The following is a 26,616-nucleotide window of genomic DNA, read 5'->3' as shown; positions in this document are numbered from 1 at the left end:
CTGCTGCTGCTGCTGGTGGTGCTGGCGGGCGGCGGGCCGCGCTGCGGGCCGCGCTACGAGCCCACCTGGCAGTCGCTGGACGCGCGGCCGCTGCCCGCCTGGTTCGACGAGGCGAAGCTGGGCGTCTTCGTGCACTGGGGCGTGTTCTCCGTGCCCAGCTTCGGCAGCGAGTGGTTCTGGTGAGCGGCCCCGCGCGCCCGGGGGCAGCGCTGCCCTCGGTTTCGCCCCACCCGTTTTCAGCTCCCGGGCAGCTCCGCGGCCCCCGGGCTGGGCTGCGTGCGGCACCCGCGCCCCGGTACCCGGGCTCGGCGGGGCAGGAGGCGCCGGGCCCGGGGCCCGCGAGCGCGCTGAGAGCCCCGCGGCTGCCGCGGCCGGGCAAAGCTCAGTGCAYGCACCGTGAAGCAAAGGAAGGTCGCTATGGGCAAGCGGCCGCTTTCCGCAGACAAAACACGGGCTGCTCCTTCCAGAGTTTCACTTAAGGGTTTCAGGATTTTTGTTGTTTATTTGTTTTGTAGGCATCRTCACCACTTACTAATTAGTTAAAAAAAAAAAAGAGTTTTTCGGAGTGCTGGTGTGCAGCACCTGTGCACGGATCAGATTCAGGCTCACGCATTCATTCTCTTGCTGTGAGTTTTGCTTTTTACTTCTAAAGAGCGCAAAAAACTTTAATGTAGTTGAAGTTGTTTGTCACGTCCTTGTTGTCTCGCGTCCTGTGGGGCGTGGGGAGCAGCGGTCTGGCTGCTGCCTGAGGCAAGAGAAGGGTAAGTTACATTAGGCCAGAAAAGGGTAAGATATATTAGGCATACCTGGTGACACTCAGGCTGCTTACATGACCTATGCTTACAGCTGCCTTCCTGTAGATTTTCCTCCTCAGGGCACTGAGTAAGACTGTGTCTTTTTGTTTTTAACTTCRTTTTTCAAAGTATGACTGCTTTGTGCTAATGCTCCGAATAAAATCTCAGGWCTTTTGCAGAGTGGAGTTTTGGAAAAAAAGTAGAGTGCTGGGAGAGAGGGCTGAGCAAAGGAAATTTTGGTATTTGAAATTGTTACTTTCTGAAGTGATTTTATTCCATTTCCAGTGTCCTTAACAGCGTGTGCTTCAGTATGAATGCAGATAGGAACTCATCATCAAATTCACTTTTCTGYGTCTACATAATATTATCGGCAGCTGTATTTTTTTACTGTTATGTTTTACTGTGTTTTTTAGGTGGTACTGGCAGAAAGAAAAGAGAGCGCCCTATGTGAGATTTATGGAGGCAAATTATCCACCTGGGTTTAAATATGAAGATTTTGGGCCATTGTTTACAGCAGAATTCTTTGATCCCRATCAGTGGGCAGATATTCTGAAGGCCTCGGGTGCAAAATACGTTGTCTTAACGTCAAAGCATCATGAAGGTAAATGGAAGGTTTGTTAAGTTTCTGTCAGCTGAAGAAAAGCCCAAGCGACTGCCCTGCTTGCCAAGGGGGGCTGAGAAGGGGGAGCAGATGGACTCTCCTGCCCTGGCCCAGCCAAAGAAGTATGCATTTATTTCCCTGCCTCTTACATTATAGCTGCAGCCATAAAATTTTCGTGGAAGGAGGAACTGGTTGCGCCCTGGTTCTCTTGCCCGAGCGGGTAGGTGCTTCCTGCAGTAGCTATAGTTTCTTTGACTGCTGGGTAATTTAKTGCCTAAGGCACCAGTGTGAGTAAACTCTGGGCTGCTTTATGTATAAAACAGTGGTGTGCACAGGTGTTTAACTATCTGTGTAGATTTCCCAAGGACTTCAGAGTAGGTTCCAGGAGTTCATTTCAGCCGTGTGAACATGCACAGGGTGCAGCTCTTCCTGATGCCGCAGGAGCCAGAATCTGAACTGGATGCCTAAGAGGACAGGGGTCACACTTGCACTGAAAGAAATAAAGCAGGATATTGCAGCTTTACAGATGTGAGGGATTTGCCATCATGCAAGAAGYTTATTATGAAGAAAATCGTTTTGGGGGTTGTGGGGGTTGCCTGAGTCATTGTCCCATTATTTATTCTCAGTTCTTAGCTCACACCGCCCATGCTTTTTCCTTTCTGTTCTGGTGGGTGACTCCTGCTAAGATGCTCTTAGGTAGTGTAGCTTGCTGACTGGTAGACTTGACTAAACCTTCACATTTGCAAGCCTTTCTGTGAAAGTGTAGGGGAACCTCACAAACACCACAGACTTCTAATTTTTTTTTTTTTTTTTCTGACAACATGCCTTTTGTAGGTAGAGCACCTTACAATTAAGGAAAAAGAATGKTTAGAAAGAAACATGATAGCAAAGAAGAGCATGAAGTATGAAGAAACAATGTGACAGCACAGCTAGGGAATGTTGCTTGTGTTTGGGSAGACGTGGGAACCTGACAGGCAACAAGCAGCTCATGCATCTTAGTGCCAGTTCTGGTGCACAGCATTCTCATCCGAGTGATGCCCATGGCACAGTTCCCACTGGGTTCAAAAGAATCAGGATTCATTTAGGCAGTCCAGTAGCCTTGGGCTGTTTTTTTTTGGTTATTTCACAAAAATATTGTAGAATTTGTTGAATTTGTYATGCAGGGCTTGTAAAGCTGTCTGAAGGTGAGAATTGAGCTCTTTTGGTGGAGCTTATCATAGAATCATAGAATGGTTAAGGTTGGAAGGGACCTCAGAGGTCATCRAGTCCAACCCCCCTGCTCACGCAGGGYCACCTAGAGCAYGTGGCACAGGGCKGYRTCCAAGCGGGTTTTAAAGATCTCCAAAGAAGGAGACTCCACAACCCCTCTGGGCAGCCTGTGCCAGGGCTCTGTCACCCTCACTGTCAAGAAGTGTTKCCTTAAGTTCCTGTGGAMCTTTTGGTGCCTCAGCTTGTGGCCGTTTCCTCTAGTCCTATCSCTGSCCACCACTKARARGAGGCCGCCYCCTCCTCCTCACTGCCTCCCTTGAGGTATTTATAGACACTGATCAGGTCCCCCCTCAGCCTCCTCTTCTCCAGGCTGAACAGACCCAGCTCTCTCAGCCTTTGCTCATAGGGCAGATGTTCCAGGCCCCTGATCATCCTCGTAGCCCTGCGCTGGACTCTGTCCAGCAGCTCCACATCCCTCTTGTACTGGGGAGCCCAGAACTGGACACAGTCTCCAGATGTGGCCTCACCAGGGCTGAGTATAGGTGGACGATCACTTCCCTCGACCTGCTGGAGACGCTCTTCTTAATGCACCCCAGGATCCCGTTGGCCTTCTTGGCCACCAGGGCACACTGCTGCCTCATGGTCAACTTGTCGTCCACCATGACACCGAGGTCCCTCTCTGCGGGRCTGCTCTCCAGCAGGTCCACCCCTAATCTGTACTGGTGTSCGAGGTTATTCCTCCCCAAGTGCAGGACCCTTCATTTGCCCTTGTTGAACTTCATGAGATTTCTCGCCGTCCAGTCTGTCCAGGTCCCTATGGGTCCCTTTGGGGGCAGCTTATGTTGAGCTGAATGGTGGTGGAGCTTATGGATTGCTGAATGTCTGAAAAGTTAAATTTCTCCTGATATTTGATGTTTTAAAAGCTATTGCAGGAATTTTTGCATTCTGCTTATACGCATAAACTGGCTGTGTGACTGAGCTGCTACAAATGTCAAGATAAATGAAAATTGAACATTCGTGGAAGATGTAACATATGGGAGGAGAATAGTCTTTGCAGATTGCACTGTCATTTACATTCAMCTGAAAGAGCAGTTTGTCTTCCTCTCGTTGATTGCATGTTGAGAGTTTGTATTTGAAACGGTCTGTGCAAATCCAGTTGCTGTATTTTTGGTTAATTTCATGGGACATCTGAATGGAGTGAACAACTAAGGAGAAAATAATACTTATCCTAATTTAATACAGACTTGGCAGTTGCAGGTTTTTAAAGGTATTTATAAATGCATGTGTGGAAGAAAAAGAAAAATGTGAAAAGAAAAATATGTGTATACACCATCATAAATACATATGGTAAAACCGTTACCAGTGGTTAGACAGAGGTTATAGAAATGTTTTCCACCATGATGACCATAGTATTACATATATTATTTTCATCACACAGATACACGCGCACACATTTGCAAACTGCAAAAAGAAGAACTTAAACTTCCCCTTTCCTGCTTCTGTTTCTTACCATTTGATTTTATCTTTTCAGGCTTTACTTTGTGGGGATCCAAATACTCTTGGAACTGGAATGCTGTTGATGTGGGACCAAAGCGAGACCTTGTGGGTGAACTAGCAACATCTATTAGAAACAGGACTGATTTGCGTTTTGGGTTATATCACTCCTTATTTGAATGGTTCAATCCTCTCTTTCTTGAAGATGCCACCCATGTATTCAAGACAAGAATGTTTCCAACCAGCAAATCATTACCAGAACTCTATGAAATTGTTACCAAGTACCAACCAGAAATAATTTGGTCTGATGGGAATGGAAATGCACCAGATACTTACTGGAACAGCACAGGTTTCTTAGCTTGGCTGTATAATGACAGGTAAGTCATGATTTCCTAACTGGAAACTCTGCTCCCTTTCTAGCTGGGCACTTTCTGTATGTTTTATTCATTGCCACTGCCTTTTGGGGCTTGGCTTATGTTTTCTGGAATATAMAGTGTCAAGAATGCAGGTCTGCCCTAGAAGAATCTAAGTTTGCTTTAAAACAAACAAGCAAGCCCTTTACCCTGTCTCCTTCCCCCACCCCCGCTCATTTATTTATTTTTAAAACTGAGTTCATCAGTTAAGATGATACCAGTTATTCTACCAAACTTTATATTCTTCTGTAAGTATTGTGGAGAGCATGGGCAAGCAGAATAGCAGAACAACCTAAGCATATGGGTACGTTGCTGTTGTTGTGGACTGCACATCTGACAGTGGATAGGCAGCACAGCGTGCTCTCTCCCAGATCTCTCGTGAAAGTTCTCAGCATTCTTCCCTAAGAAATGCTGATCCGGGCCTGTTACTAGGAAAGGATGAGAATAAGATCCCTGAAATTGCATTTGATCGAACTGAAATAAATACTATTTTCTGAGGGGTGAGGAAGGGTATTTCACTGCTCATGTCTGTAGTTCTGAAAATAACAACCTTAAATTTGAATTTTCAGTCCAGTTCGAGATACAGTTGTGACAAATGACCGCTGGGGAGTCGGTAGCATCTGCAAACACGGAGGTTTCTACACCTGTAGTGACCGGTACAACCCCGGCCACCTTCTCCCTCACAAGTGGGAGAACTGCATGACTATCGACAGGCAGTCGTGGGGCTACAGGAGGGACGCGAAGCTGGATGACTACCTCACGATTGAGGAACTGGTCAAGGTACAGTAGGATGAACTTCTGCTTCTCCCTCCTGACTGTCATGTGGTATCATATTTCAGTTGCATTTTTAATTAAAAAATTAATAAATCATAATTCATTTTATATAAATAGTATAAATAGTAACTACTATAGTACTATAGTATACTATACTACAGTACTAGTCAATTACTACAGTATACTACTATAGTAACTAGTATAGTATAGTAAATACTATAAATAGTAACTATTAGTAATATACTATAGTTTCGATTCTATAAATAGAAACTATAGTTTCTATAGTAATAATAGAAACAATTTTTTTTCTAAATAAAATAGTGCTTAATTTTCTTCTAAGTAATTCGTGAAAACTAGCTACTAAACTTCTAAAGCTTCCTACTGTTTTATTGTTGTTACCATAAAATAGGCAGACCATTAAACAGAGGAAGTAGTTGCTTCAATTTCAACAAAAATGATGAAACCCTATTCTCCTCTCGTGTAGAGAAATAATCGTGTTCCGTTAGTAAAATTCTTAAGAAATTCCCGCAGAAGTTAAAATGTTTAAAAATATGTAGGATTTCATTCAAACATGTATTCAGTCAGAACTATTGGAGTGAGACTATTGGGGCTATTTCCTGACATGAAAAATAGATAACTGAGCTGCCTCCTATGGGAGCTCGGGTGTTCCTGTTGACTATTGAGATGCCCCGCTCTGTGCCTAGACACCGAGCAGGAACGTGGCCAGTTCRGTCCGTTATTCTGTAGTAACGTGCCAGGCTTTAACAGGCACTTTGGAGTGTGGGGTTTGGTTTGTTTGCTTGCTTGCTTTCTTTTCCGTTTCTCTTTTAACCATATGTTCCACATGTCTGTTCAAAAACCCCTCAGCAACTTGTGGAAACGGTGTCGTGCGGGGGTAACCTCCTGATGAACATCGGGCCCACTCACGACGGCCGCATCGCTGCCATATTCGAGGAGCGCCTGCGGCAGATGGGCGCCTGGCTGCAAGTCAACGGCGACGCCGTGTACGCAACGAGGCCGTGGAGGGCGCAGAACGACAGCGCGGCGCCGGGCGTGTGGTGAGCGGCGCCGCCCCGCGCCGGCGCCGCGCAGACACGCGGGGAACTGTTCATGGCTTGCAGCCTCGTCCGTGCGCTGGAAGTAAAAGTGTGCTTTAAGGGCAGCTTTAAGGGGCGTCGTGGCACGGCTGCAGACACGAGCGGACAGCAGGTCTCGGAGGAGGTGGTTTGGGCATGATCCAGAGGCTGAAGAGAGGATTGCATGTGTTTCCTTAATGATCCTGTGCTGCTTAACGTAGTTGGCAGCAGAAACTGTTTAAAAAAGAGCAAAGTTTGGAATTGCTATGCAGTGGGTTTTTTTTTTTTTTTTTTTTTTTTTTTTTTTTTTTTTGGTGCAGTTGAAATAAGTCTCACTGTTGTGAGTGTATGTGAGAGAGAGAGAGGGAGGGAGAGAAACAGGAGAAAGACTAAAGATCTGTCCAGCTTTACTCCACATTTTTTTTTGTGAGGTAAAAAGGCTTGGGGAAATGACAGCAATAGTTTGATCACTGAATTCATCCGCTGCCTAGACTCCAGACTGCCTCTGTGCCTCACAGCTGCTGTGGCACTTAATGACCTGCAAGGGTTTCGGTCTGACCTCTTCTCTGCTTCCCTGCACTTTGTTTTACTCCTGCTCCCAGTAAGATGTGGCTATCTAGACGTAGCCTTGAAATGCTAAAACGTCAGCTCTTTAGTAAAAGCATTTCTGGGAACAATGATAAAAAAAGCAATTAAAATTACAGAAGTCTGTAGAAATCTTGCAAGTACTCCAACATTACCAAGGACAAATGGTGGATAATGTGAAAGATTTATTGTTGCACAAACTTGTATTAATTTTTTTCTGTGGAGTTGTTATATGCTAGAGCATGGGTGCAAATTACCACATTTCCTGAATGCAATGTGCAATTATTGGTTCCTCTGTACCTCGTAACCTCCTCCTTACATGAGTGAGCAGCAGTGCTATGTACTTGCTAAAGATAAAAGAGGATCTTTCACTTCCCTTCTTTAATAGTCTCCACTGTCTCTAGTTTGTTGGAAGGTATTTGCAGGCAACATTAGTTTCATAAACGGTATGGATTATGTGCCATGTGAAAATGCCACTAACACTAGATTTTTAAATCTATTTTTTTTTTTTCTGTCTGGTTATGTGTGAATTTGATATATGCCCTTTGGAAGATTTASAGGGAAACCTGTTGCCCGTTTCCAACCAGGTACACGTCGCGGCCTGCAGAAGGCAAAGTCTACGCCCTCTTCCTTAACTGGCCCGTCTCTGGAATGCTGGCACTTGGGGAACCACGGGCTACGCTTGGAGAAACAGAGGTATCAACTCTTCTCCTCTACTCCCTTGAAACCATGGGGTTTTTATCCCAGAATGTAATGCAAAAAGTGAACACATTGTCAAGGCATGTGGAAAGCATCTCAAGTATTACCATCTCTGTCAGTTTGCTCTGGTTTCTGGCAGCTGGGGGAATGCATAGCTCTTGGGACTGGGAATATTAAGAGACCCAGCAAAAATGTTAGTTTTAAATCCAGGACCTTCCTTGTCATAGTCCTCCCAGTGGGATATTCTCTAACAAATAGAGTTGGGCCTGGTTGTTGCTGAGACAAGTTTTTAACTTGCAGACTGAGGATCTGAAAAAGAGGCCAAGCAGCCGGGAAATCCTGTGCCAGCTCTGCTGTTCCCAGGATAGATTCTAAACCGGGATTTTTTTTTCTATAGGAGTATCCATTCTCATGAGTTTGCAATACAGCTATATTGCAAGTGCTGCAATGGTGCAATAGGGGCAATAGTTTCAAATCAAGGCCTTGCATGTAGGGAAAGCACAAACTTACATTTTAAAGGACTTCTAGTTATCCAAGGATACAAAACAGCAAGTGGCTGTGACCCTACTTGTCTGTCAAGCTGTGCTCATCCACAGAAGTGCATTGTGTGYTCCTAGACTCCGTCCCCTCGTTTAGCTTTGACTGAGAACAGTAAAACAGCTCTGTGAGCAGGATGAAAACATTGCAAGGAGGGTCAATCAGTKGTTTCAAAAGCCTACACCAAACACTGTCTAAAACAAATGTAGATTCATCTCGAATTTCGGAGAGGCACCTAGGTGACTGSCTGTGCAGAATAATAATATTTGAGCAGTAAAGACTGGTATTTAAAGACTTCACCTGAGTCTTCAGCATTTCACAGCAGCTGCCATAYGCTGTTTAGGTCAGCTTCATTCAGAGACTACTGTCTACATTCTCTCAGCAATTGATGCTAACTCAAAACTAAATTTACACTGGGAAATGGGCATTTAAGAGAGAGATGATAGTAATCTCCACACTTTTGTGTCTGTAGCCCTACATCACATGCAGAGTGTTTGTAAAGTGTTTATGTACATTCATGAACCTGAATACTTCTGAAATTTAGATGTATGTTTAGCTAACTCCACTACCTCTATTACTTACCTGTCTACTTTGCAAGTGTTTTTGCAAGGTCCTGTGACCTGGCAGTCTTGGCAAGTGGCCAAGGAGTGGTAGTTAAGGATAATCTGAGAGGAAAGTAGCTATGGAAGAGCATTGCTTTTGTCAAATACACAGTTATATGTACTTTGAAAAGACTCTAATTACCGTTKTGGTTTCTATTTCAGGTGAGGCTGCTTGGCCACAAGGCACTGCTGAAATGGGCTGCCCTGGAAGAGAAGGGGATGGTGGTAGCTCTACCTCAACTAAGCCTGAGGCAGTTACCCTGTCAGTGGGGCTGGGCTTTGCAAATGACAAACATAAACTGAGTGAGAAACTACTCAAGGGGCAGCATATTTTTTCCCCCGCCTCCTCACCACCCCCAGCTCGCCATGAATTTCAAGCTCTTGCTTCCTTCTGTGAAAAACATCAAGCACTTCACTTTTGTGAAAATAAAAGATGAACTAATATTAAAGGATGGAAGCGGGATGATGGAATCTAGTACTAGATCACTGAAGCGCCATGTGCAACTGTTTCAGCACCTCTGCTGTGCTCGCCACTTCTTTTGAGCCAGCTGCTCTACTTGCAAAGCCTCGAGAAAGAAGAAGCCTCAYTGAAGCCCCTCTTAAAAGTGCTCACACAGCTAATGTAGCTGCCAGTGATAAAACTATTTTAAAGCAGGAAATACCTTCCGCAAGACTCTACATTTAAAAAAGTGGCACTTTTGAAGAATAAGCGTTCCTGGTGCTTGCTAAAAAGGGGCAGGTGCTGGTTTTGGCTCCGGGCTGTACTGTACCTGCATGAAAAGTTTTGTAAAGGTTAGGAGGTCCCCCCACTGTTGCAAAGCGTAATTACATCTTCATTTGCAAGTCTGAGTTTTACTCCCACTTTTAAATACTCCTACTCTTGAATAATTTTGCCAGGGGCTAGGATTAAGTACAAATTTTTGTAATCAGAACTGTGAGTTTTTTTAAGTTGATCTTTATCATTATATAAGAAGATTTATAATGACTTGTTTAGGTCCATTTTTTTATGCAGCTACCTGAGTGCCTTTTATGAGATTTCCTTTAATATTGTCTATGACTATTTTTTTTCTTAAAGAAAGAATTAGGCATCTTCAACTCTGGCAAAAAAATCAGCATTTTAAGCAGCAGGTGGATTGCATCCAAATAGAGAAATTCTGCAAATGATCATGTCTGCACRGTGAAGGGGAGCAGGAAGAAAACCAAGTGTATGCTTTTTCAATATAAGGGAAAAAAAATCTTAAGAAAATATTGTTTAAATAATATAAATAAATGTGAAGTGCTTTACACATTACTTTCATTCTCCTTTCAACACAGTCACACGTTATGGGGGCAAGGAGACAGCACAACCTGCACTAAGTTTTACACACACAAACTTTACATTAAAATATTTTATTACAATACAGACAGTAGGCTCAAAATTAATACAAATTAAGATAAAATATTTACAAGTTGWGTACAGCAGTTGCTGTCTGAACAGCATAAACAAGAGAACTTCTTAAAAATCCACATTCTTTAAGTATTAAGCAAGAATGCCACCCCCTGCCTGCTGAGGAGGACTGTGCATCAGTTTGCATCAGTTTGCATCAGTCAAATGACTTCAGACTCTTTGGGATAACTTCATAAAGTCAAAGAAAGAGAAGTTTTCCTTTATAACAAGAAAAGCTTTAGGGAAGAGGATGCTCTGTGCTATTCTTAATCATTATTGTCATTCTTTTGCCCAAAAACATAACAAATCCCAGGGAGTTTTGTTTTCTCCTTCTTCTAAGAGCTGTTTGTTAGAGTACTGCTATGTGGCTATCTGCCTTGTGGATGAAATTCAAGTTATTGTAAATAAATTAGGGAAGTCTTTAGCCAGCTTTTAATAGAAAAGTCTTTACATGTAGGGACTTTTTTCAGTAAGAATATTTTAGAAGGACAGTTTAAGCAGAATTCTATGAGATAGAACAAATATGGGCTCACTCCCAACATTTTCAGGCTGTATATTCCCTCTGCTAGTCTACCCCTCCTACACCATAGTAAGATTAACCTTTTTGAATCAGTAGTTTCAAGGGATGTGTTATAAATACATGATCTATCCCTACTCATGTGCAGTTCATTTCTCYAGTTGCTGAGGGGTACTAAAAGCTTCATACACGTTAGCAGCAAAATCTTTCACTTGTTCCATCATCAACAGGTCCTGGAAGAAAGGGAAAGAAGAATTTGCTTAAGCAACACACCTTCCCCTTTCTGGGTTTTGCTGTTAGTTGCATTTATCACCACAAGAGCATTTGGCTCTCCCACAGAGAGTTAATTTCAAATTTCTTGAATTAGAAATGCTTATGAGCAGAATAGTGAGCTTATGAGTAGAACCATGTTGAGAGGCTTTYCTGTGTTTATTGCACCTTATTAGAGAGAAGGGATTCTAGAGTGAAAGCAAACAAAAGCCTCATACGCATCTTCTGGGAGGCTGCAAGTGTACAAAAAGTTCAATTGGACCAGCTGCTCTTGCTTCTTTTAAAGGCAATGAAAAAACCAAACATACAAAGGTATGTTATTAAACAGAGGCTTACACTACTAAATTTTATTTGGAGTATTAAAATAATGAAAATTCTTACCTGCACAAAGTGACTGGGAGTTTCACTGCATACTGAATGGATCTGCCCATTTATTATTGGAATTATCTTGGCTAAAGGAAGACTGACGCTGGAAAGACTAGGAAAGAAAAAAAAAAGGTTGACCTTTAATTGCTCCAGTACTGTGAAGCCATTAAATTTTATMATTATTACAACTCAAAATAATTATTACTTTATGTGTAAGAGTTGGCAGAACTTCATTTTGCATAGACTATTAAATGTACAGATGAAGTTGGTTGTTCTCCCTGTCAAGGCCTTCACTGACTACAGAGGGCTGCCACAGCAGACTTCACCTGGTGTCCTTATTACACAGCCTTACACTTGCTTCCATGCAAGAAAAAATGCGTTTAGCCAGAGCACATTTTTGTGTGTCGGTAAAGAGTTGTCAAGATAATTGTCTAAAGCCACAGTAGAACCTCTGGGATATTACAGTAAAAACAGTGTACAGGAGTTATCACAGAAGCACGGGACTTGATAGGAAACACAGGATTTGATAGGAAGACAGCTTCATGCAGAACTCAGCTTCTCACTGCAGTGTTCTAAAACAAGGTTAACTTCAGAATAACAGCTAATTTTACATAGTCTTAAAGAAAAAAAAAGAGCTAGAAGATGCCAAGTGCACCTTGTTCAGCAGTGCAGCGAAGAACCTCACGCTCTGCTGCCTGCAGGCAAGCGAGCAGTCGGGGCAGTGCCCAAGGCTGCCCGGTCTGGGGCACGCAGAGCCCAGCACAGCAAGCCCCTCGAGCAGGGCAGCAGGGCAGCCTGCTTGGGCACTGCTGGCACACACCCAGAGAAGCCTCATTGATTTCTACTTTGAGATCCCTCAGTAAGGATGGGAAGGTACCTGGGGCAAGTTCTAGCAATGGCATGGGTGAGGAGCAGCTCTCCACCTCAGCAAAACGAGGACACGGTTTCTTCATAAACCAAGCCCAAATTCTACCCAGCACGAGAGTTCACATAAGCTGGAAAATCTCTAGTTCTCTTTTTTGGAATTCACTACGAAGCCAAAAGCCGAAACACCTAAAAACYCCAGCAAAAGAAGAGAGTTACCTATTTACAGAGCCATTCTGACAGAGGTCCTGCTCCGTAGGTCTGAAGAACTCAGCCACGTTGTCCAGCAATCGACTGAATCCTCTGTTTAAACACGTGCTTAGAACTGTACCAAAATCTGGACTGAAAAAGTAAACAAATACTGGTTTTGATTTCCAGGATTTATGTTTCAAACTAAAAATAAATAAATAAACCAACAGACAAGTACTGAGAGCTATAGATGTCCCTTCCCTAGTTAAGATACACAACACAGAGGAAAGGCCACTTGAAGAAATRCTGCCCTCCCCAAATAGCTTCACACCAAACAAGTCAGCCCAACATTAATGAGGACCAGATAAATTACAAGTATTCATCACTTCTCTTTCTCATTAAGCACTAACATAGAAGGGGCTTTTCTCATGCTCAAAAATCTCCCAGATGTCTAACAATTATATGCATTTTAAGAACAGTTTGGCACTTAAACTAAATTTTTTGGTATACATTGTTTACTGTGGAAGCCTCACTTTGGTAGCTGCCTCGTAAAAGGATGAATACAGCCACTCATAAAACCATACCTATTCTGGTAAAAGAAATTAAGCCAAAATGCTATGATTCTGAGATATTTATCAATGCACGAAAAAACACTATTTTTCACAAAAGAAAGAAAAAGACTCTAAAGAACAAAAAATAAACTATTTAAATCCTACTATTCCAGAGCTCTCAAATTTAAAAGCCACAGCCTACAGTTACTGAATTTAAAATTTTAATGCAATGCAATGGTTAAATGGTCACRTTTTGGCAATTAAAACCTCACCAACTTTTTATTTAAGACTATTTTTTTCAGTATTGGATATTTATACCTTTCTAGCATATCTCTAGTTTCATTAAGTAATTTAATTGTAGCAGTGTCTCTTTCCGTGAGTCCATARGCCTAGAAAAAGCAAAACACAGAATTTTCAACAAGAAATCCACTGGCAACTGTAAGAACAGCAGTAACAGTATAGTTATGCATCCCAGAGTCAGCTCGGGATAAGTGTTGAGGCAAATCAATTTTGGAAATGGATTTCATACCATGATACATTTTAAAAAAATAATAATGTTCCTTTTCATAGGTAATTTTAAAATTGAGAATATCAGAAAGAAATACTAGYGTAATTGAGCAAAGTATTTTTTCCACTTCTGTCCTCCAAAACCAAGATAAAATCTGCATATTCACCTATGTTAAAGGGGTAGGTAYGTGACGGCCACCGACTGAAGCTCCATTTGCTTCTTTATGCTACTTCAACRTGAAGTCAGGAATGAGCTTCCCCAACTCCACGATGGGGATGGAGACAAAGAGCCTTCCGAAGATTTAGGGAATTGTTCTAATGTTGGAACTGACACTTGATACAACTTTCCCTTGACTCCTATCCATTTTCCAGCTCAAATCCAATCCCAATCATGACCCCATCACTTTCCTGTGCACCACCTTTGCACCACAGGCAAAAAGCAGTAATTTGGTTGTGCTTCTGAGTTCAAAGCCGACATTCTAGGCTGACATTGCCTAGGTTAAGAAGATAAGTGCACTTGACTCGTGAAAGAACAGGCRCTGCCATTTACTAAAGACAGTACCGTGGCACAAAAAGAGGACTCTCATTTAAAAATAAGATAGATGAAAGAAATTAGAATACCTGGCTTGCCAAGGGGTTTTCTTCATCTGGCATCAGATAATGACACAAGGGATAATAAGATGTAATCTTATCTGACTCTTTGCATTCCACTACTTTCCTGATATCTTTAAGTTTCTGCTCCAGCTCCAGAAGAGACAAAGTTTGCTTAAGGGAAACACTGGAAAGGAAAAAGGATACCATGTCAATTGCAGAAATTAATAATGACACTTCCTTCATTTATTCATAATGTGTTCACAGGGAAAAATCACTGTGTCTTTCCCTGCGGGAAAAGTCACAGCTCCGAGATCAGTCATTACAGTGAAGATACCAAGCTAAGCCCAGAGATATACATGCTCTTACCTTCCAAAAACTTCACGCACAGCTTGTTTAACAACAGAGATTAACTCAGTCAGGCCTAGAAAAAGAAAAGTGACAAAATTATTAATATTCTGATGGTTTACTCAAGTCTAGGAGCAAGTAGACGTGAATAGTACCATACCATCTCCTAAAAGGTGCTGAATACTGGACAGATAYTGCTGTTGGACCTCTGGGGGAGCGAGGGGTGTCTGAGGAAAAAGGAGAAAAAAAAGAAAAGCTGGTAACTTGCTGACAGTAGAGAACAGTGCAAAAATCCTTTCAAGGAGGTTGTGTTTTTTGTTCCACCCCTAAGTAAATAAATAAATAAACAGAAATTATCATGACTTCCCTTTGGTCTACTGCAATTTCCTAAGGTCATCCTTCTCCCTTTCAACCACGTGCTCAGTTCATTATGGTCAAATCTGCTATAGCCAAGTACCTGCCTGTCACTCTGGCATTTTTTCTSCACAGATGTTAAGGAACAGCAAGACACTACCCACGATATCCACATAGGTCATTACAGGTTATCTGCAAGGGAGACAACAGTCTCAAACCATCTCCTCTATCACCAGTCACAGGCTGCAGCTTCCAATTCCTCCTGCCATTGGCCCAAGGGATCATCCACATATTCTTTGGCAATTTTCTCCTCCACAGTATTCTTTAGCGGCATTAAAAAGCTGCTTTCAGGTTACATTCATTTGAGGAAGTTCCTTGGAAAAACTGCACTCCAGGCAAGAATAGGACCTTTCATCTCCCTAGCACAGTAAGCTACTTAGTGATCTTTGTTAGTCTTGAGCCTAAGTCCCCATGTGAAAGAAAATAAACTTTCAGAAACTGAGATGGGAACTCAGTTTGCTCCAGTTCAATGCCTTGGATCTGATCTTATCAATCCCCTTCTCTACTGGAAAAGTAAGAGAAAACACACTCATACTTAAAACTCAGCTTGCCCAAAACCTTTTCCAGATTTTACAAAATGAAACACGACCTCCATCATTTCTGCCCCCAAATGAATAATTTTTCTAAAACCCTCAGATGTGGCTTGACTTGCTCCTCCTTCACTTTCAGCAGGAGCTATCATCAAGATAACAAGAATGATAACTAATCAAAGTTTGCACTTTTGATAGTTATACCATATAAATGAAAAGCTTTRATCGGCACCACCAACACAGGCATTTAGGTATACGGGCTACAGAAGCACCTGGCGTTAGATGAAGCAGTCAAATACAGAAGTTAACAGTTTTCTTCTTCAGTTCTGGAAAATTTAACTAGGAAAACTRCTATACATGCTAAATATGAATATTAACCTTCTCTAAGTAATATAATTGCAGACAAAAGCTATTCTGCAATAGCTTGCACTCTTACAGTCCTCTTGGTTTCATGCTAACACTCCTAAGCTGTACCCTTTTTCTCTCTCCCCGATATCTATCCATTGAGCTACACTCTGAAACAAAGCAAACACTTACTGTGCCGTTTTTGCAGACTGCAGCATTATCCAGGTAGATGTAACCGCCAATAATATTTAATTGGACTCGTAAGAGAACTACTAGCATACAGGTACTATATACAGCCACGATGCTTCTTGTGAAACCTTGAAAAGAGACAAAGAAATCACTTCAGTGCTAAGGCAATAAGGGCGAGTCAAGAAGGGAACAGAGCTCTCCAAGGCTCAAAAGAAATACTAGTGCTTTTAAATACAGACCGACTTCTCACTGGCTGTCCTAAAGCACATTTGACAGYTCATGGCCAAGACAATTACAGTTAAGATGCTTCGGGGCCACAGCTGAAGTGTTGCGCGATTTGAAATCAGCCTGTTACACAGGTACTTTGGAGGGTGGGGGAAAAAAATAAATAAATCACATAAGTTGCTCCAGAAGGTGCACCCTACCACAGTACCCTACCCCTATCTGTGGTACCCTTCCATGGATGGCTTGCTAAGGAAAACGGCTGTGCTGTCAAGCCCACTGTCTTCCCTAGGCCAAGGAACGAGCACAACATGTTAGCCCTCATCACGCRTGTGAGGCTGGGAAGGTAGAACAGCAGTTTGGGAAAAAAACGTTACCTAAGGTAGGAGCAGCCAGTATCTGGAGAAGGAAAATGAAAATGAGCATCAGCTACCAGCCACTAGGCAACAGAGAACGTGTGAAAGCAACATGAATAAATTTGGATGAACGCCGATTAGGAAGGACGGCAGTAGAAAAGAACCAGAGAAAAACCAGGTTTGGCAAAGGTGTTGTGGGAAAAAAAAGGAAAGAAAAATGAAGTGTGAGGTGGGAGAGGAGAATAATAAATGTTAGCAGGAAACCATAAGGGATATTAACCTCAACTCTGTGGCATTTCACTACATAATTATCAGACTTATCTCTTCCACCTTCTCTGTCTCTTCTTCTATCAGCCAAAATAATGAACCAAAGGGTTCCAACTGGTATGATGATTACTCAAAACTTAACCTTGGAAAGAATAAATAAAAAGTCATACAGGGGCTGGCTTGTGTTTCCAAGAAAAGCTTTCTGCTACGTTTAGCATGTAATTTTCTGAAAAACTACTCTGATTTTCCTATTTCCTATGGTGGTAGAGAAAGCTTTAACAAGTTTTTCTTAATTAGGATAACATGAGAAGCAGTAAAATCCTTCACCTTGGTCGCTGGGCTGGGCTTCTGACTTCCCTGAGGACAACTAAAACCAAAAACCCTCCTAACTGAGATTTCTCCCCATGGCAGGGGGTGGGAAGGATTTGGAGGGTGGGGTGTCAACTTCATACATGCTGAAACAACAACCCACCCCGGTGGGCTAGGTGCATTTTAAAGACTCTGATAGACATTTTTGAATTTACACTAAAGGTTATGTAGACAGAATCTTTTATTTACACTTACTTATTATCTTTAAATCCTCCCATATTTCTAACTTGTTTGCTGGCCTGTGGGAAAAATAAATAGAAATGTTAAAAAGTATATTTTCCATGGAAATCACTACAAAAGCCAAATGAGATCGGAAAGTTCCAAGGCTAGTTTATGAAACTTTTATAATTATTTATATTAGGTTTATGTCTACATTGATTTGTATAGTTCAGGAAAATAGTATATAAACAATACATTATAAAGTCATACAGAATATAAAACTTTAGGTATATATATAAAATATTTCATAGAATCATAGAATGCTTAAGGTTGGAAGGGACCTCAGAGGTCATCGAGTCCAACCCCCCTGCTCACGCAGGGTCACCTATAGAGCACGTGGCACAGGGCTGCATCCAAGCGGCTTTTAAAGATCTCCAGCGATGGACACTCCACAACCTCTCTGGGCAGCCTGTTCCACGGCTCTGTCACCCTCACAGTCAAGAAATGTTTCCTTAAGTTCCTGTGGAACTTCTGGTGCTCAGCTTGTGGCCATTTCCTCTAGTCCTATCGCTGGCCACCACTGAAAAGAGGCCGCCCCCTCCTCCTCACTGCCTCCCTTGAGGTATTTATAGACACWGATCAGGTCCCCCCTCAGCCTCCTCTTCTCCAGGCTGAACAGGCCCAGCTCCCTCAGCCTTAGCTCGTATGGCAGATGTTCCAGGCCCCTGATTATTTACTGATGTGGATTATATACAGTCATATTATCAATTTGGAACTTGTACATTAAGCAGTCACTAAAAAAGCCCTTTGACCACAAACGTGGCAAGCCTTTGTGAGGGCCTTTATCTCACATATATTTAAACACAGACAGTATCACAGAATCACAGGATGGTTGAGGTAGGAAGGGACCTCTAGAGTTCATCTAGCCCAGCCCCCCTGCTCCAGCAGGGACACCCAGAGCACGGGGCACAGGGCGGCATCCAGGCAGGTTTGGAAGATCTCCAGAGATGGAACTGCCTGTGTTTCAATTTACACCCATTGCCCCTTGTTCTGCCACTGAAGAGCCTGGCCCCTTCCTCCCTATATTCCCCCTTCATGTACTTACACATATTAATCAGACCCCCTCTCAGCCTTCTCTTCTCCCCAGTAGTGCTCTCTGTAGCCCCCCCGTGCAGCACAGCTGCAGGATCTGAATTTTCATCTCCCCTGCCTTACMAGACTCATCCCTACCCCAATTCCTGACCATCCATGAAAAAGGGGTTCTGCTCCATGTACACAACTTCAAGCTTCATTTTTCTTTTGTTAAGAATCACAGTTACTTTTTTGGCCTAACTAGTTCCTAGGACTGTACATATTCTGCAGACAAAATGGCAAGCTGTAGATTGCACAGAAGCAACTGAACTGCCTAAAGTTGACAACACATTTAAAACTACAAACCAGAGACAACGTTAGCAATTTAACAGCTGCAGTAACAGAGGTGAGCGCAAGATAACCATCCAAAAATTTMGCCAATCTTTCTCTTTTGAAAAGCAATGTCAGTAAAGGAGGGCTACTCTATTTCTGCGATGAACAAAATAATATGCGAAAGTAATCTGGGAGACATTTGGCAAAGCAATACATTCAAAACCAAAAGTAAATACACTGGGAAGATATTTCAGATTATTGTAAAACCTAATAAACTAAACTATGCTTAGAAACACACTTCTTTAGAAATAATTTATCTGAACAGATACAGCTCACTATGGGACGTTCTCATCTTTCTGAAACACGCACACATGGACTTTGACATTACTTTGACTATAACATCATCTTTCACATAAACAATCATCTTTAAATTCACCGCTATCAAATAATACTGACATAATGAACTATTAAGCCTACAACTCTAGAAAGTGAARAGACAGAATAAAGACAGGATAGCTGGAAGAGACATAAAGAAGATCCGTGGCACAAGTGAAGCCAGCTTAYACATGCTATTTTTCATAAGCTACCATTTTAAAAGCCATTCTATAACAAGGCAAATGACTAAAAAAAGAGTAATATTTCTACAAGTGATGCACATTGCACATAACAGGACTAAAGGCCATGTGTTATTTAGGAGCGTCAAGTTTTCCATGCCAACAGGAAAGAGAAAGATAAGCCAATTACATCAACTTCAGCCACTTCATTTGTGTCCGAATACTTTACAGCAGAGCTCATGTTCATGAGGTTCTTCCTCACAACATAAAGCAACAGCAATATTTTGGTTTAAGCCTGCAAGTTTGAAGTATAACCAGGGAAATGTATTTTTCAGTTTGTGTCTGCTACAATTTATCAGGACCCAGCTGCTAGTCAGTACTCCATTTTTCTTTCACCCTTGTTTATCGGGAAAGCTGTTACCTGCTACAGAACTAGGGTAAGAAGTACTGCAAACATAAAATAGAGACTTAGAATAAAGTCAAGTGCTGAATATTTGGGAGGCATATAACATTTACCAGACTACAAAAGCAACTCCTAAGCTCCCATCTCCTTCTCATTTTGATGCAATGCAATTGAATATCAGAGAGCCTGAACACTGATGGCCTCCTGTGTTGCTCCTTCTTGAAATGTTTCTCTGGAAGCTTGAAGTTTGCTTCCCTCCTCTGCTCCTGGTCACCTCAAATTGCTAAAACAGTGTAACAAGGTTCACATTTAAGGAACTTCCAGGATTCTAAGTTAAAAGAGTTTAACTTAACGAGATCTTCTCGTAGACAAATTTTGGCATATTAAGTAAATATTCTTTTCTACCCATTTTCTGGTATGCTCAACAATAGCACTGGGAAAGTGCAGCAATTTAAATCAACTTCTCAAATCCAAGTGGAAAGGAAAAAAGAGCCACACCTTCATCCGCAGCACCAGAACATGGAGCATTTTGAAAGACTAACCTGACAGCAACCTCTGATGCACTGTTTCCTCATCCCCAATCCCCCTCTGCCTTTTCAGTTCAAGAAGTTCAAGTATCTACTTAAAACACCCTTAAAACTAAAATCCTGTGTTCTCCAAACTGCAAACACATATTATTAAAAAAAAAAAAAAACAACAACTTGTGATCAGAAGACACTATCCTTAACATAATTAAGGTCTTAAGGTCATAATAGGTCTTACCTATTTTTAAGTAGAGATGTAAGACTCTCAGAATTTAACTGATGCATTAAGGCATCCCGCAATGTTGGAAGCATCGACAGCACTACCATTGAAAGAAAAAAAAATTGTCAACATCAAGAAAAACATCCTGGCCCTGTCCCCAGCTCTCACTATCTGCCCTCTCTCTCTCACTCTAGATAGTAGATAACATAGATCTCATGCTCAGGATACACAGCTACAAGGACAAGCAATACGGGGAGTCCTGGGAGCGCTCACTGCAATTACCTGCCTGCCTCTTGATGAGCTTGGAAAGAGGGTGGCTCTAATGTGGCTACAGGGCTCCAGTCGGCTCTAGCCACGTAATCAGGCCGTGTGTGTCTGCTTGTACCTGTCCTCTAAACTCCAGAAGCAGAAATGGCTAAAATCAACACTGTTGAATTTCCTCAGATGAGGAGAAAAGGTTTTTAGTTCTTTTCCAGTAAGTGGGAAGGAAAAATCTTTTAAACAAGGGAAGCTTTCAGGGAAAAAAAAAATCTTTAACTTGTCAAATACTCAAAACCCAAACTCCTGTTACAGGATGGAAACAGGAAATGGAAAACAAGTATGCACAACAGAATAAATGTTAAACACAAATTATGGAAGGAAAAAAAATGTTTGTTGGATGTGATACAACAAACAGCACAACAAGGCTCAGCCTCTGCCAGAAAGAAAAAAAGAAAAAAAATCCAGTACTACAAAATGGAAAAGATTAAAAAAAGAAATACAGATTGATAGGGATAATAGAGCACATTCAGCATTTTCAGCAACCCAGGAATCCATGAGAAATTTCAAAAGAAATAGGAAAAACTCCCCAATTTGTTTTATAGAAATAGTTTTGAACACCATATTTAAATGAGTGACAATTTTGTTAAACTTTACCCTGCTATCTCTTCTCCACAAGCCAGGGACAAATGCTATAACAGAATTGCTTTCATTTTTGTCCCTAAGCTGTTGAAGTAGCCTTTAATTCTTCTAACTGTAGGAAACTAATGTTTTGATGTGTTTCTTATTGCAAATAAAAAATGACTGTGAGTATTAATCCTGCTATAAATTCAGCCTTTTTTGAAACTGGATCACACATTAATTCTACCTACCATTTAGAAGAATTCAGGAAGGGTTCTGAACTGACAAAAACTGTAACCTTCATTTATTTACATATATATACAGATGAATATAGTCAAAACCAAGGGCTCAGAGGACCTCTGGAAATCTTTCCAGTACTCTCTTCTTCTGATTCCATTTTTATTAAGTAAACTGACTACATTTATACAATAGCATTCAATTTTTAAGAATGTGAATTCTCCTGCATTTCTTATTCTTCCCTCATCTCATCAATATGTAGCATGGATCCCCAAATAATTCTACTTATCAAGAACACTGAGTATTTCCTTCTCTTACCTGTCATATTGCATGTCCTCTGATTACTTTCAAAATGATACTGTCTTCGTGCTTGGGCGATGTATTCAGCTGCTTCTCTTTCTTGAATTTCTCTGATTTTCTTCTGTCCATACTTTCCCAGTAAATAGACGCCTACGGAGAGATTTTTATATGACAAGTTGCATTAAAAATGTGAACAACCACCCCTCCATCTCCTTTCAATGTTTTTAAACCAWAAAGGTAAATAATAAGAAGCTTTTCTAAAATTTTTTTTGTCCTTCAAAAAAGGCATTCTTGGTACTACTGAAATATATGAAAGTAGGAGACTGAAGCAATAGTTACACAGAGAATAATGCAGAATAACAGAAAGAATAAAGAAAACTTAAATCTATCAAGTCTAGAGAAGGATAAAGGCTGAAAGTGTTTTTTAAAAAGATATCCTTCTAAAACTAGCAGGCAGTGCACACAGTGCAGGCGGACATGAGACTACAGAAAGTAAATTCATGAAGAATCATGGGCATTTTCCAGAGCAATAAGCTGCAGTAGCATCGCCATAATTAAGATTGAGACAGCTAATTGCTTAATAGTCAGTTGATTGTTAAAGCAACTACTGAAAATGCCTCATATTAAAATAGGAAAAGTTTTTTTTTTTTTCTTCTCAATAACTGAGATATCTCAATTTAACCTCTCAACAGGGGTAAGAGATCTGCAGAAAGCAGCAGCAGCGCTATACTCATCTGTCCCTCTAATCGGCTAAACAGTTATAAAAAACATCATACAGTATCTTTCCCATAGGAATGAACATAAATAAAATCAGCATATGAGGCTATCCAAAAGAGAACTGCTACATGGACCTTTGTCTACCTTTGTTAACACACCAACTCTTGAAGCAAGTAGGAGTGTGAACATTTCTCCATCACACAAGGGTCAAATACAGATTAGTGGGGTAAACCAGGATTATATCAGCTGAGGTCAGAGGATTCTGATACGGGAACCCGAGCAAGGATCTGATACTGCAACCCCCACTGCTCTAAAACTGACCTGCAAAGTGAAATGTATTGACACTGGCTAATCTACAACACAGGCAACATCAGGGATCCGCCATACACACATCCTCTGGGAGCAACGATTACAGTGATCTCTTACCAGCCAATTGCAATAAATATGCTCTAATTTCTCTCTCATCCTCTAGCACTGTATAGTTTCTTCCTATTTAAATGTGAGYCACAGAAGATTACAAAATCTGCAGGCTCTTTGCACCTTCATGTCGACAGCCTCAAACAGGTAGGATATTTCTCACTTCCCATGAGTTATCGTTTTCTTAACTGCTCTTCACCCTTTCTTTTCTGCAGGTAGTAAGGAGTAAGAGGCTGGAATTACTAGCCAGGAGACATCAAGACGTTTTTGGGAAGCCTTTTTACAGCCTTAAGTAATCTTTATCCCCATTGTAATGCTCCTCTCAAATACATATTTTTCACTTCAAAAGTTGCTAGGAATTTCATCCATGTATATATCATGCTAGCACACAGTAGTCTGTGTGCCTCGAACACATCAGCAGCTTTTAAACATCAGGAAAGAGAAAGACAGATGACTAAAACTGGGCGAAGAACAACTGTGCTCTGAAGCCCAGAGTCTCAGCCTGTGCCCCAGACTGACCCCCAAACCATCTATTTCACCTGCCCAGCAACACAGGCCCCCAACACAAGGGGTGTGCCCACGGATGCACCCTGACTTCATGGAGCCAGAAGAGTTGTTCAGGGAGCAACAGGGAGCTGTACCTCAAGAAAAAGAATAAGGAGGGCCTTAAAAATAACAACAGAGGGAGAGTTTGGAAAATAAATATACCTCCTTTTATACAAGRAAGATACAGCTGTATGCATTGCATAAAGGGTGGTTGTAAATTTTACTTCATACTGAAATAATAACTTACTACGCTGAAGTATTTCCAAATAATGAACTTTACCATTACTTCGTGACATGAGTTTTTCTGCTRCTTCTAGCTACATACTTCTGCTGCTGCTTCTGCTACATACAAAATCATGGTTCAATTGATGCACAGTTATCCCATTACAGTTGCAAATTGTATTTAAAAAAAGAAAGCACTCAAAYTTTACTCTTGCATCATTGACTTCCATTTCCATCAAACCTATTTATTACCTATTCAGAAGTCAAGTTTTTTGGTTTGCTAAGCAGATGCATTTCTGAACTGAAATGTTCTTTCTCCAAGGTAAAGCTTGCAACAAACAAAGTTTCAATACATTTAATCACTACTGAAATCAGAACTATATATTTCAAACACACCCTGAAGTGGCTCGCCTACAGCAATATGGGAATTTCAACACAGTGAATCATTTTGTAACATCTTTTGAAATCTGCCTTCAGTGCTGAGTGCTATAAGGGATCCGTCTTCTACCTATCCAGTAAGGACCTAACATGTCCTTGTAGCTCAAACACACTAACTCTTTCCTTACCTAAAACGTGTCTGGTGGAGTTGATTCCTGACCAAACTCTAACTTTTGGTACCCTTAAAAGATTTATTCTTAAGGTACAATTTACCTTAAACTGCCAGAAGAATKGATGCCTGAAGAGTTTCTATAGGGTCTTTGCTAAGTTCAACTCTCAACCTATCTCAATATTTCTGGCAAATTACACCTATTTGAGACATTCCTATTTCAAGGGTTTTGCTACAGGTTGCTTTTGGAGATGTAGTGTTAACAATCACAGAAACCCTGGGAATGGCAATCAGCAGCAGTGCACAAGGAATCCACCTCACTAAGCAGAAGCAAAGGTGCCAAGCGAGACAGATTTAGAGGGGCTAATTCTGCCGTAATATAATACAAGCACAACACCGTATCAGTATGTAGGCAGAGAATCAYTAACTAATTCATACCAAACTCTGACCACATGCAGATCAAAGATTTAAGATCATTACGGTTGGCAATAGAGATCTTCCATTTTCCTTTGCTACATCCCCCTTCCCAGAAGACACAYCTACAGCTTCCAAAAGCCGCTAGAGAGAGACCCCTCCCAGGCTCTGATATTTAAAAAGTAGACTTGGATGGGACTTTTTGCATCCTACCCCTCAACACTGGGCAGTATTTTTTCGGAAAAGTCAGCTGTGGATCTCAGGATTCGGATTACCTAAAGCCTGACTGCAACTAACTCCCAAGGACCAGAGCACTCATGATTCAGCTGCTGAGCCACTGTCGTGCAGAAGTCTTGAGTAAATTCTTTTCAATGCCAGGCTGCCTTAAGGCATCGTGGTGTAAGTTGCAGTTGTTGGCAGCTAATGTTACTCTCTTGCYCCTGGATGCCCAAGTTCACTATAGCCCTCAAACACCACACAGCAATTCAAAGCCCTCGGATCCAGCACAGCAGGAGGAAGCAGCTACTTGCTCCATGCTGYAACGGCAGGATAGCTCAAAGTTCAGTCTGCAAAAGGTGAACCACTTGTTAGAAGCGCAGCATCTTTTCTGATCAGTTACATTTTAAATGACTTCATCTTCACTTCAATAAATTCTTAAAAAAGAAAAAAAAAAAGACATTTCACTCTAACATTTCAGTAAAAGCAACACTGAACTGTACATAAACAGCAGCAATCATAAGGAAAAAGTTGCAAATTCAACCTGGTCCCCATGTGGCAGAGAGCTCTTTACATACAAATTCAAGATTTCAAGACTACCAAGTACGGCTCAGAAACTGTTTACCATAATACCCTGCCACGCTTGCAGACAGAAACCTGCAGGTGAGGGAACTACCTTGGAAAGCAGTTTGACAAGTACTTCAGAAACCAGCCTTTAACCCACTATCATGCACCCATCTGCRCACTGCTGAACAAACACAGAAGGAACCCACGCTGAAAGGATACAGAAGAAATAACAGGGCAAGGCAAAAATATCTACAATTCACTTTCACAGGAGACTTCAGCTGGATCAAAAAGTAAAAAAGGGGSCAGTGAACTGCAGAAACCCCTCAGCCCTCAGCATTTTTAACTGTTTGGGCATGTGAATATAAACAGATGCATGCTTTCCCAGCAACTTTCACACATTTAATTGCATTGTTTGCGTTAAGATCACGTGGATCTGATAACTGTGTGTGTGAAGAGACAACCGTGCCTTTTGACAAGCCGTACCTAACGATTGCGAAAGGCTGTTGATCAGCCACGCAGACGTGCATTAATATTAACAGCCATTAATAACCACAGAGAGCGCCAAGCTGCCTTGCCTCCATCTATCAGAGCACGGTTTTGTTTATAGACCTGTAACAAACCGGGGAACGCAGTACACATAAAGCCGCAACAAGCCGATCCAACGGCCGCAACGGCCGCTCCAAGGGTTAGAGGGGCTCGTGAGGCAAGGGCTGCCAGAACCAGCCAGAAACGCCGCTCGCTTCGCCCTCCCATGGAGTTCCGCGCCCGCGGCCGCTCTCTCCTTGCCGTCCAGCCCCGTGCCGCGGGCGCCACGACGGCCGCGAGCGCTGCAGGGGGCCGCGCGCCGTTACGCAACGCGGCCCGCACCGGCGGGGCGGCGGGAACCTGCCCGCGCGGCCCGGCGCGAGCCCCTGCCGCCAGCAACGGCCCTAACGGCGCCGCTAACGGCCCAAACCACCGGCAAGGGGCCGCACCGCCGCCGCCCCCCGCGCAGCCGCCGCCGCCGCGCCGCTCACCGCCGAGGAAGGTGCCGAGGAAGAGACACTTCTTCTTGTGCCGCTTGAGGAAGCTCCAGAGGGAGCGGAGCATCCTGCGCGCCCGGCCCGGCCCCGCCGCTCGCCTCGGCGGAAGGGGCGGAGCCAACGGCGCCCGCCCCGCCCCGGTGCGCCCGCCGCGCCGGTGCCC

At 42.3% G+C, this 26,616-nt stretch overlaps 2 protein-coding genes across 3 annotated transcripts in view; one reads left to right on the top strand and one right to left on the bottom strand.

Moving 5' to 3' along the window:
* FUCA2 (alpha-L-fucosidase 2) overlaps positions 1-9,964 on the top strand; it is a 12,277-nt gene extending 2,313 nt beyond the window's left edge. The window contains exons 1-7 of one of the 2 annotated variants that reach the window (XM_026039190.1): positions 8-179; positions 1,208-1,395; positions 4,136-4,475; positions 5,081-5,291; positions 6,153-6,343; positions 7,534-7,642; positions 8,947-9,964. In XM_026039190.1, coding sequence (XP_025894975.1) covers positions 1,251-1,395; positions 4,136-4,475; positions 5,081-5,291; positions 6,153-6,343; positions 7,534-7,642; positions 8,947-9,087 — 1,137 coding nt within the window. In that variant the 5' untranslated portion in view covers positions 8-179; positions 1,208-1,250 and the 3' untranslated portion in view covers positions 9,088-9,964. Of the gene's footprint in view, positions 1-7; positions 180-1,207; positions 1,396-4,135; positions 4,476-5,080; positions 5,292-6,152; positions 6,344-7,533; positions 7,643-8,946 lie in introns of those variants that run through there. The other variant, XM_026039189.1, reaches the window with a different exon arrangement.
* Positions 9,965-10,423: 459 nt separating this feature from the next.
* On the bottom strand, positions 10,424-26,557 carry PEX3 (peroxisomal biogenesis factor 3). The gene is made up of 12 exons (XM_026039191.1): positions 26,448-26,557; positions 21,804-21,935; positions 20,388-20,469; positions 17,301-17,344; positions 15,895-16,019; positions 14,574-14,640; positions 14,435-14,489; positions 14,096-14,252; positions 13,286-13,356; positions 12,447-12,569; positions 11,379-11,475; positions 10,424-10,960 (listed from the first exon to the last, which is right to left on the bottom strand). Exons 1-12 carry the CDS (start codon positions 26,518-26,520, stop codon positions 10,877-10,879), a joined length of 1,110 nt encoding a protein of 369 aa, XP_025894976.1. The 5' UTR covers positions 26,521-26,557; the 3' UTR covers positions 10,424-10,876.
* Between the last annotated feature and the right edge of the window lie 59 nt (positions 26,558-26,616).

This window comes from Nothoprocta perdicaria, unplaced genomic scaffold, assembly GCF_003342845.1.
Source record: "Nothoprocta perdicaria isolate Ctin4 unplaced genomic scaffold, notPer1 scaffold_221, whole genome shotgun sequence".
NCBI classification, from domain to species: Eukaryota; Metazoa; Chordata; class Aves; order Tinamiformes; family Tinamidae; genus Nothoprocta; species Nothoprocta perdicaria.
Note: the sequence above shows the minus strand (reverse complement) of the source record. Positions and strands in the feature narration are given on the sequence as shown.